At 40.5% G+C, this 12,106-nt stretch overlaps 1 protein-coding gene across 10 annotated transcripts in view; it reads right to left on the minus strand.

Moving 5' to 3' along the window:
• Positions 1 to 12,106, minus strand: part of MTSS1 (MTSS I-BAR domain containing 1) — a 118,439-nt gene that overhangs the window by 88,322 nt on the left and 18,011 nt on the right. For all 10 annotated transcript variants that reach the window (XM_042870323.1, XM_042870319.1, XM_042870328.1 and 7 more), the window contains exon 3: positions 11,108 to 11,181. In XM_042870323.1, coding sequence (XP_042726257.1) covers positions 11,108 to 11,181 — 74 coding nt within the window. The remainder of the gene's footprint in view (positions 1 to 11,107; positions 11,182 to 12,106) is intronic.

The raw sequence follows: 12,106 nt of genomic DNA on the forward strand, positions 1-12,106 counted from the left end.
AGATCCAGCAAGGTCAAAATGCTGGCGATTTTCTACTGATTATACAACATTTGAAATACTGATTTACAGACAGGGAACTTTGGAAAGGACTCTGGATGGATATACTCCTTAACTGCACATTTCAACCTTCATTAACCAAAGGACAGGCTTCTTGCCACTCTAGTCCAGAAATTCCTTGGCAATATCCACAATGGGCAGATGAGTGGTCGCCTGCATTTGGAAAGTATTAGCTTCCTAATCCTCATGCAAAGCTCTAACAAGAAAGTTTTATTCCACTTAATACATTTGTTTTAAAATACTCACATCTGAACTTCATGCTCACTTATGCTGTTATCACCCTTCCACCAGTATGTCAATGACTTTCCTCAGTGCTCATCTCTCTACTCAGATTAAAGGCTCAGCATTTCTTCCCGTGCTGGGTAACACACATCAAGCTTTCTTTGCTATTTCTTATTCTAGAAGCCATATTAAATTGAAAAGAAAAAAAAAAAAACAAAACACAAAACTAGGTTTCTATGAACAGGCAACCACCACAGAGAGAATGGTTAAAAGTCTTCTCAAAATGCAGCTCGAGAAACATGGAGTTTGTAACTCCCTGCTAAGGCCAACGTCCAGCTTACAAAGAAAGATTAAAATCTGTTAGTCTAAATCAACTATCCACCCTGAATGTATACAGTGCGTTTGACGCACGCGGACTGGAAAGGGCTTTGCATCTTGGTATATATTCAGTGACAGCACTCATTGCCCTAGCAGCAAGCTAAATTTCAGCATCGTGGCTCAAACATTTCCTTGAATATATTCATAGCTAAGGCTGCCTTAGCTACAGAAAAACAACTTGTGAACTCTTTACCTTTGAACCAATGTGACTAACGCTCACACTGAGCTGCTATTCAACATGCAAGATAACCTAGATTTAAAATGAATACACATTCACAGCAGCATCAAAGAAAATGTGCTCTCCAGTGATTTTGCAAGAAAATGAGCAAGCATTAAGAACATGGATAATCCATCACAAAATGTTCTTTAGGTACTTAGTAAATCTACTTTGGCTTTAATTTATTTATAACAACTCAATGTTCCAGACTTGCATCACTACATTGTGCAAGTACAACACAATCTTATTCTAAGACTTCATTGCAGGACTTTTTTTGTAGTACCTGCTGGCAAAGGAAGGAATTTTTTTGTTAGTGGTGGTTTGTTCTTGTTGTTTTTGAACAACAGAAGTACAGTGCACCCCCAAATACCAAACAAGTAAGCAGTAGCTCTTGAGGTGGACATGTCAAGGCTTTCCTTCTGCTTGGCCACTCCAAGCAAATGGCAATCCTCTCTCAATCAGGCATGTGCAGGCTTGCAGGTGCACAAGACATATAGCTTCACCCTCTCCTAGTGAATACTTGGCTTTCTGGCAGAGTGGGATTCAAAGAGAAGAGGTAGAGGAGCTGATGCTCATACACACCTTCTCTTCTGTTACAGACATACAGATCTTTCAGTCATACACAGAGACATATTCACCCTTCAGACTGTCTCATCAATATATAAACTATAAACTCACTTGACAGCTCAAGTTGGTCTCAACACAATCCTGTTAGGAACTACTACAGAAAAAAGAGGAAAAATATTGCCACCTGGCTAGGCCCAACTTCTATGCTGACAAAAGTTCTCTTGATAGAGACGGCTATTCTTCTCCACCTCCATTACAGCAAACAAGTTTTGCTTCACAGGTGATGCTAAATGGAAGATCAAGTTTCATTTTCATGCACCTGACCCGACTGCCTTTCTGGACTAGCTGCAAGCCATGCAAACCAGCCTTTACAAATTGCATGACATACCAAAAGCCCTCAAATTACAAGCCAAGCTTCTGTCCTCTCTATTTCCCTTTCCTTGCTTAACCTTGCAAAACAAATACACTTATTAAGCTTGCCTGGGCCTAAGCGAGGGCAGAAGCTGGTTGTCCAGACGAAACCTCATTAACAATGCTATTTATCATGCTAGCAGAACAGACACCAGCTCCGATTCAAAACACACCAGTGGCCACTGCAATAGCTATTACTCTTGGGAGAAAGCATACCCAACCCCTAGGCTTGTATTTCACTTTGAGGTGGGCTGAAGCAATGCCAGGAACACAGCACTCAGATCAGTGTGTTCTATGTCTCTACTCATCAGCTCTTCTTTGGGGGGGGGGGGAAGAAAAAAAAGCAAACGCCCCACTTCCATTGAAAAATGCAAATTTTTGGACCTACAAAATACTACATACTTCAGGGTGTACACACTACTACTGTAGCAATGGCAGCCACAACCTCTGCCTCCTTGTTTGTCATCAGTCAGATACTTGCACAGGATTGCATCAAACTGTGACATACCCTCAAATACTGCTATGGAACGAAGTCTCAGCCAGCTCCTTGATATTAGTTACTATAGCAACCCATCCCTTGGCACAAGCTCTCACAGCAGGAAATCATGCAGATTTCAATTTTACATAGTAATAAATGCTGCAGAGAAGAGAATTTCACAACAATTGTAGGGGTTGGTTGTACAAAGCCAGACCTATTCTGCCCTGTGACTCCACCACACTGCAGCCCGACGTGCTCTGCTCCCCTCCCACACACACCATCGCCACTGCTATTAGTTTTGAAGTGGTTTCCACAAAGCCTGTGTTGGGATGGCTGCTGCAAAGGTTGCAGCATTTTTCAGCTTCATCAAGTCAGAAAACACTCATTTCTACATGCAAGCAACCCTGTTAAAAACAATAAAAACATAAACTGTAAAGGAGATCATTTAAGCATGTATAAATGCATGCTTACACACAAAGTCCAGGCATTTCATAGGAAACACTTCCAGGTCACAACTCAAAGATCCACTGGAAATAGCCCATCTTTCTTTCTCCACACTGAATGGAGGGAAGGTCACCTTACTTTGCAGGAAAAAAACACTGCCAAAAGCACAAAGACCACAGGAGGGCTCTGAGACCTGAACTGAAGCAGCACAGTAATTATTTTAACTCTTCAGAAGTAGTTCCACAGGTTGGACTTCATCAAGTGTGTGAGTAGAAGAGGAAGACACGGAACAATGCACTTCTTGTCCCAGGCAGATGCTAATTTTCTCATGAAATTCAAGAACTAGTGGGGCTCTTCCCCATCTTTCTAAATCAGCATATAAGGCTAAACAGTGCAAGTTTTGCTACCTCAGCCAGGGAAGTGAAGATCAGGCTTCATCAAATCAAACTAACACACAGGGGAGGAGAGAAGGGGTGAACAGCTTGCAGAGCAACAGGGACAAACACTTGCACTGGCAACACCTGACAAGTCATTGAGTAAACAGAAGGACAAGAAAACGAAGCTGGTCTATTTTTAAACAAGACCTCATTATTACCATGAACACGCAGTGCTTCCCTGGAAGCAGCAGGTATGCAAATATGAGATGAATCATATCACCAAGTCAATCACTTGGCAGTAGGAATGCTAGTTTGCATGGTCACACACAATGGACACGCACAACCCGCTGTCCTGACACTTCTGAAAGTATGTGGAAGAGCATCCTTCTGGGAGGCAGACTGCATAATGGAGAACAAAAAACCTGTTAGACATTGCAAATACCACTGGTGCTTTTGTTAAAAATGTGATAGAGCTCCATTGTTCTCAACACTCTGCTCAACATCAGTCTGCCAGAGCTTGCAATTTCAGTTTTTCTGCGTTAACTCTTATGTCATTGAAAACTATTTCTGTCCAAGGGTAGGAATAGACTTAGAGAGTTGGAGAAGACATCCCGAGTCAAAGCATGCATTTCTACATTACAACCTGCACACAAATTGCCTTGTAGATATAAAGAAATGCTTCAAGAGGTTAAGGAACATGCAGACCAGCATGCAATGAAGTTGAGGTAGCATGCCTGAATTCTTGTCAGGTCAACACTTGCTCCTCCAGAGGTCTGATGAACTTGCACGAAGCCAGCTGACAGCACCAACCCGATCTTTCAGCAGCGCATTATCTTGCCTCCAAGTTGACCAACAAGAGGAAAACTGCATTTCAAGGCATCTGTAAGGCACAAGGATGAGGCAGCAAAGGCACAACAGCTGCTCTGCTGCCTCCACTGTATCTTACAGGCAAGGTCCATAAGACAAAAAGCACTGCCCTACTTTATAGGAACTCTAGCTTAGTCTGAACTGATCTTTAATTCTCTTCCTACAACACACACTGCATCTCTTCCAATCTTATGGCAGATAAACATAAATAAGATATTAAATAAAATGTAATGAAAATTTATCTTCATCAGTTGCTATCCAACCGGTGACAGATTAAAAAAAGAAAAGCTGCAACTCTCTTGTTGTGGTTACCACAAAACTGTTGCTATGTGCCAACCAGCAATTTATCACATCAAAAGCTGACTGAATTAGCCTGAAAGAAGATCTCCCACCACAGGAACATGTGCTACACTGGGAAAAATAACTGCCAACCCAAACGTCAGCTTTCATTTTCAAATCCACGTCCCATTATCAAATGGATGCTTTTGTATCCTCGCCTCTCAAACACTATCAGAAAGAATATCCTTCAGATAACTTATTAGTGATCTATCCTCACTGCTGTCCAGACTGGATGTTTAAGATATCGAAAGCTCAGTTCTAATTACTAAGAATGACAAATCTCCTTGGAATTACAAGGCCAGTATTTAATTATTAAAGTGTAGGAGCTCTACATGAAGATATTATGTTGTCACAGAATAAGAGACAGCTCTTGGAAATAACAATCCATTCATCCATCCCAAGTCTGCAGAAAAACAGGAGCTGATATTCTCTCCTACAGACAGTAAGTTATACAGTCGTTTAAGAAAGCGAAGAGGGAGAACTACAGCTGGCATCGAGTATCTAGTAAATTAACTCTGCACTTTCCCTCCTGCCCCCACACTCTCAAAGATTTCTCACTCAAACGACAGCAAGTAGATTTACATTCAGTAGGAGAGAGGGGTGGGAAAAAGGCCAGCCATTCCCACCTTGAGACAGCTGCCCTCTCCTTGGATGAAATATTGTAGAAGCTTACTTGTACTTCTTTCCCCCTCAATCTTTTGTTTTTCTCCTTCACAGAGGTTACACCATTGCATTCAAATGTGTCTGCTGTCAGCATCCACAATTACCGGTAGCTTTAGCACTTTCCTAACAACATTTTACATTCTTAGCAAAGCACTTCAAACTCAAAAAATATTACGTTGTATGACAAATAAAAACTCTGCTTATACACTTTACTGTGCACAGCACCAGTGGTAGTACAGAAATTATAGCACTTATTTCCATTTGTCATCTTGGAAATTTCTTCTCAGGAGTGAGCATCACAGAAACACAAATGCTGCCATCAATACTGAGCTAGATTTTGTCTTGCTTCTAACAACAGAGAGAAAAAAAAGTCAAAAAGATAAATAAAACTCTTTTACGCCTTCTCCCAAAGCAAAGGCAATGGTAATGTTTTACTTCCACAGCAGCCCTCTAAATCCTCTAAATAAAAAAATAGATTCATTAATAAACTGTTAATTTGCATGTTAATAAGCAGTGTTCTTGTTTTCAACCCATTTTGACTGCAGTGTTACATATATGTATGTCTTGTAGCTTTTGCACTCAAAAATAAAAGCATTTTCAAGTCTCATTTATCAAAATGCAATCGACGTGTAAACATGCATCCAGTTACAAAATCATCTACTGAAGATTCTGAATTGATCCCGTGTTCTGCATCATCTTCTTGAAAGCACAACGGAAGATTGTATGGTTCATTTCAGTAATTTTCTTCCTGATCATTTTATATTTGAAAATCTGCAAGAAAAAGCCTGGACTGTATTATTTTGCTTCAAAGACTCCATGGGAGGAATAAGTGCTTATTACCAAGTCCTATCTTAACTGACAGGAAGCCCAAAGAAAGCTTTCATTATTGGGATACGAGCGTCTGAAGTTAAAGAGGAGTCAAGAAAAACAAAACAATTGATCAGTGAGAATCCCTTGCCTCATGCCCAGCTTTCTTGTTACTCTCAATTTATGCAGAGAACACCCTCAAGCTCCCCAGTATGCCAAGGGCATATAAAGACATTTGCAAAACGCTGTAGGCACTTTAAGTCCACTGCTGTAGACAATGGTAAGTGCTTTCTACCCCTGTGCCCAAGCTCAATTTCTCAAAGAAAATAAAGAACTAAGCAAGCCACCTTTCCACAGGGTGCCTAACCATACGTGACACTAAGCACACATCCCGGGGGTCACACTGTGCCTTGTTTGCAGAGAGTGAGCTGTCAGTTCAGAAAGCCTAAGAACATCTATTTGGAAGATACAGATGCTAATTCCAGCACTGCAACAACTTTTGCAGCCTGTCACCATGGAAAAACACTTCAATACATAGTTATCCTGGCCAAGATGAAACATCCAGAATAAGGACTATCTAAAGGTGGGTTCACACGATACTTGAAGCAACACATGTGCAGAATCTGCCCATGAATACAAATCTGCACCAAAGGCACCATTTTAAGCAGCTTTATTATAGATGAAAGGCAGTCACTGCCCACTGCAGTACAAGAGCTACCTGCTCACTGCATTACTAGTTACCCGAGGCAGATGTTTACAGATATTAATCATATTTAATTTTATGAGTAAAAGCATTAAAGCATATTTACATTTCTGAGCGCTGATAAAGTTTAATGGGGCCTGAAAAAAGCAAGGCAGACTCATGCAGAACTTCATCTAGGCCAAAATATCCTTTTCCTCTAAAAGAGAAACACTAAAAGGCTCTGATGTTTTTGTTACCCTGTCACTGCCATGCACCATGAAGGCTCCAGCCCACTTCCACTTCCAGCTTTACAGCTGGTTGGCCATCCAAGCTCTTCTCTCCTCAACCTCAAATACACCCTTCCCACCAGGTACCCTCAATCAGAATTTCTTACCCCTGTTTCCAGTAGCTCTGTATAACACTGAAGTCCTCTCAGCCAATGGTAAAGTGAAAGAGATGAAAAATACAAACAGTACCTACCTATTCGTAGGTAGTATTGCCAACGTTACCAAAGGCAAGGAAAGCATACCTTTAGTAGCACTTGTGAAGTTGAAATGAGGCAACTTCAAATAGCATTGCAATTCATGGAATCCAGCTGGCCACACAAAGCCATGTGATACACTGAAATGTATCTTAAAATGCTTTAACTAATCTGCTTATATCAAACATACCTATGTATATGTAAAGCCCTTTATAATGAATGAAAAATAACAATCCCACAAGAGTGGGTATCAGCTGCCTCATTAACCATCTCCCTTTGAAGATCAATTTTAAGCTTCCGGGTAAATCAAAGCTTTTAGATCATCTTTCCATAAATTTTAATTTACACCTGTGAAGATGCAGATAGGCAAGATTGTTTATTTCCATGGAAGCCACTGACGGTGTATTAAGTAGATACAGAAGAAGCGTGCATGTCTTCACACAACTTCTGTCATAACAAGGAGGACAGTTATTCTTACCTACTTCAAGTTCCTGAATACTAGTACTTATCTACAAAGAACATTCAAACGCAGCACAAGCAGAAAAATACTAGCATACATAAAGCAAAGCAATTTACACACCTCCTTTTAAATACTGTTCAAAACCAAGTTGCAATTTGTTTATATGTGGCATTGGGGATGCGCAGTTCTTGCTTCACAAAACAGTTTTTAATATGCAAAGTATCAGGTAAACAGCTCTTAAATGAAATCAGATTTAAATCTTTCATGCTTCGTGAGAAATGATGCACACAGAACATTTAGAATTTTGGATACTGAAAGACAAATATTTTTTGTCTTTCAAAAAAAAGAAAATATTTTGGATATTGTCACGCCAGGTAACAAAAAAAAAACAAACCAACAACGGACTTTAGATCACTACAGGAACTAAACACAACACTGAAAGCAAACTTGACTGATGTTCAAAGGTAGACCAAAGCATTTATTTAACTTCCGTGAGTTTCAAAGTCTGGGATTTAAAACCATTTCCAATTTTCACGGACTACTAACACAGTTCAGTTTTCTTTCTTAACAGTATTCTCCCTAGTAATTACAGAGAGAAGTAATATCAGATCCCACTACACACCAACAAGCTCTACCTGGCTCTATGTCAGACACAGTCTGGACTGCAAAATATCTAGATCTTACAAAAAAACAAGATTGAAACATATGTAGTTTCATTTCCCTACCCCAAAAGCTACAATGTGAGGAAAATACAGAAAGTAGAGCTGGCTCATCCAGCTATTGGTTTAATCATGCCAGATGTGGCCCAGAGCCACATCCAGCCAGGCCATGAATGCCTCCAGGGATGGGCATCCACAACCTCCTTGAGGAACCTGTTCCAGGCAACCTGCTCTGTCACCATCCCATGTATGAAAAACCTCCTCCTAATATCTAATCTAAACCTCCCCTGTCTCATTTTAAAACCATTCCCCCTTGTCCTATCACTACCCACCCTCGTAAACAGCCATTCTCTCTCCTGTTTATAAACTCCTTTCAAATACTGAAGGGCCACAATGAGGTCTCCCCAGAGACCTTCTCTTTTCCAAGCTAAAGGTGCACTAAAAATGGAAAAGCCAGCGTTTGGGAAAAGTAATTATGCTACATGAAGTAGAGAAAGGTATCAGCCAGAACAAGGATTGGAGTTGGTGGAAACAAGCTCTTTAACTTGAACTTTCCGTAATACCATGGGCAAATGCAAGCAAAATGCAGGACCTAGCTTTACAACACTTTGGGCACTCAACAAAGCACTACCACCACCCAATCCCTCAGAACAGGCATTTTTTTCACATTTTTTTTTCACATTTTCACATTTTTCTACAAAATTCTCCACAGAAGCATCAGTCCATGCTTTGACAAGCTGTCCTGCGAATTCAAAATACACCAACCCTCAGCACCCTCGTCATGGGGTGTGCCAGACATCTCACCTCTCCTCTGCCCTCATGGTTTATCTTTAACATCCATGGATGGATTTAAGAAGAGGATGCATCTATGCACAGGAGCAGAAAAGTTGAAGATTAACATTGCTGACATTGGGTAACCTCTTAACTGAGGACTCTCCAAATGGCTTCATGCATAGCCATGCATTCAATCAGAAAACAGAATATAATGTTTTACAAATTGGAGAAGCAACAGGCAAAATTTAAAAAAGAACTGTTCTAAGATAGAAAACTCATCAAAGGGAACTGGGAGCATTAGAGAAGAAAAACACTAAGTTTCTTTGCTTTTGCTTTCTGAAAGTGTTTTTATACTAACTGCAACATAGAGTTTAATGACAGTTTGCTCTCGTAAGCCATGGAGTTTTATCACCATGTTCAATGCAAGATATTTTCCCTGCCCCAGCAAGCTGAGGGGGACAGGGGGGAGGAGTTGTATTTTCTACAGGACCAGCATGAAATTTCAGAGATGCTCCAAGGCAATAGACTAGTTACGTGTAAATACTCAAACAGGCGTGAGTGAAAGTTGAGTTGGGAGACAAATCAGAACCAACTCTAGCTTGGAATTTTGATTCTTTGCCCAGAACATCACTTTCCAAAAATAAAAACAAAATTCCCTTCTATCCTTTCAGTCAGGAGAACAGAAAGACAGAACAGAGGAACTATACAAAGTTTGGCAGGCCTGGATTCACAGAGCTCCTTTTGTGAAGGATGTGTTCTAAGAGATAAGAGACAAGACACGATGCTTGCTGGACACAGTCCAAGTAACAGCAGAAAGTGCAAAATACCCTTCAATACCCACACAAGCCATTTTTGTCAGAGAATAGGAGAGTCTCATTCGTTCTGTATCTGAATGAGGCTCTGTAAGTCTGCCAGCACAGCCAGAAGACAACATAAAGTCTCAAGGATTTTGGTAGGGCTAACTTTGTTTTCCTTTTGGGAGACAGAGGGAAAAGAAATAGAAAAGAACAAGTTCAAAGGGAAGACATTTTAGAAATCCAGCTTGAGGGCTGCCCTAGGTTCCATCCTTAGTTTACTTCACTTTCTGAAAAGTTGATTATTTTACTTGAGTAATGATGCACAATTTATAGAAAGCATGCACAGAGTGAAGGAACTGCAAATCAGAATGTAAATATTAGCTTTAAAAAGGAAAAATCATTGTTCCCTGTTGTCATTCTGTGGCTTGATACGTGCTCTAGCAGCTGCTGCTGGTCCTCTTAGCCAGAAATGGCAGGGGGGAAATGCAAGTCTGGCTGAGCTTGCACACTGCTGACAAAAATGCAAACTCCTCACATTAGCAATATTGCTTTATTTCTATACAAGTCAAATACCAAGGACATACTAGGACTTCAAAAAAAAAAACCAAGAAAAAAACACATTACCAAGCCTCTAAGGTTAGAGAGGACCAAAAGCCATTCACTTCGCAGCAATAATCCAATTCAGAACTGTTCTTCAGTGACAAAGCTCGGGGACACAGTGACCATGGGGACTGCCTTGCCCCTGCATGGACATCTGCACATGCTGCCTTGGTCACTGGGCATCCAACATCACAGAGAAGCAGTTTGTTTTCTTCCAACTCAGCAGCCTGGAAAGATTGCCAGCTGTAGTGTTTTGGCCTGCCTTGTAACCAACGGCTTACACTGTTAGCAGAGAAGCCCACAGTGAAGGAGGGCTTCTGCTTTTGGTCAGTAATGTCAGACGTCAAGAAGGACAAGGGAAGACTTGCCTTAAAATCCAAGTACAAGCTACCACCATTGTTATACACAGACCCCAAAGGCCACAGCATCAGCTGTTCAGCTCTAGCATCAGCAACCCTACATTCAGCCATAGCAGATGAATACCAAGTCTCACAGCTTTTATTTTTACTTAGGTACAGAAGCATCAGTGAATACAGATTTCAGTAAATCTTGCTTTCTAAAATATTATTCATCAACATATAATTCAAATGGTAATTAGAAGCATTCACATGATTGATGACACATTTAAATTACAGGTTTCCAGCATTTTTTTTTTCGGTAAAGAAATGGCAACTTCCTTTTTCACGTCGCGTTTTCAAAGTGCAAGACCGAACAACAGATGTCTCACAGATCTGCTTGTCCATGTAATAAGTTAGACTCTTCTATTACAACAAATGGTATAAACCACGCAGCATTCTGTTAAACTCAATATTGACACATCTGCTTACCACGTGTATTAGTAGCCATGTCAGCCACTTTCTGAAAGGCGTCCAAAAAGGCAGCAGCTGCTACTACTGTAGTCCTGAAATGCATACAGATAACAAAACATTAGCACTGTCTCATTGCTGCCTATTTAATTATTGCCAAAACCATTTAGGCTTATAAAGAACGTCACTGAGAACTTGCAGAGGCCACAAAAATATTCTCTTTTATATGTGATTTTAGCCTTTTCCCTTGCTCCTTTCTTAATCTCTTCCTTGCTTTGTGTCAGCACTATGGACTTGGAGGCAGCCAGGCTAATTCAGTGCTGTGAATTTTGCAGGACAGGTGCTGTTTCAAAAGAGCACAGCCATCCCCCTTCAAGCTGATTTCCTCTGATGAACTAATATTAAGCAGTCAAACATGAAAAACAAATCTAACATGCATTATAATGAACCCATTAGTGTACAAATTACAGCCACTGCTATTTCTAGGGTACATGTGTATTTTGAGAATAAGTATTCAGGACTTTGTTTTTATCCAGGATCCTGGCCAGACGCTCTCCTGAATTTTTCAATCGAGTATGAGCATTTCTTGAAACAGAAAATAATAACCTCCTAGACACCATGCAGGTTTGGATTTCTTGGGTAAAAGGGAAAGCAGTGGTGGGAGGGGAAGGAATTCTCCCCTTTGAAAAGGAAGATTTTCTGATGCAGTGCTCCGGGAAGAGTGAGCAGGGTGCTGGACCCTTTCCTGAGAGGGATGGGACCTCTCAGCTCACCCCAGCTCCCTCTGAATGTGAAAAACACACACAGACCAACACCTGCTCAAGTGGATGGCAACAGCAAATGCCAGTTACAGATTTCCAGGTGATTTTGCTCTGCCTCAGATTGCTTTCAGATTTGTGATCATTTACATTCTGGTTGATCCAATTTAAACAAAACTGTTCTGTACCTTCAAATAATAAAAATAAAAATAAAAATAAAAATAAAAATAAAAATAAAAATAAAAATAAAAATAAAAATAAA

The sequence above is a fragment of the Lagopus leucura genome, unplaced genomic scaffold (genome assembly GCF_019238085.1).
Source record: "Lagopus leucura isolate 7727_CA_CO unplaced genomic scaffold, USGS_WTPT01 Super-Scaffold_100002, whole genome shotgun sequence".
Taxonomy (NCBI): domain Eukaryota; kingdom Metazoa; phylum Chordata; class Aves; order Galliformes; family Phasianidae; genus Lagopus; species Lagopus leucura.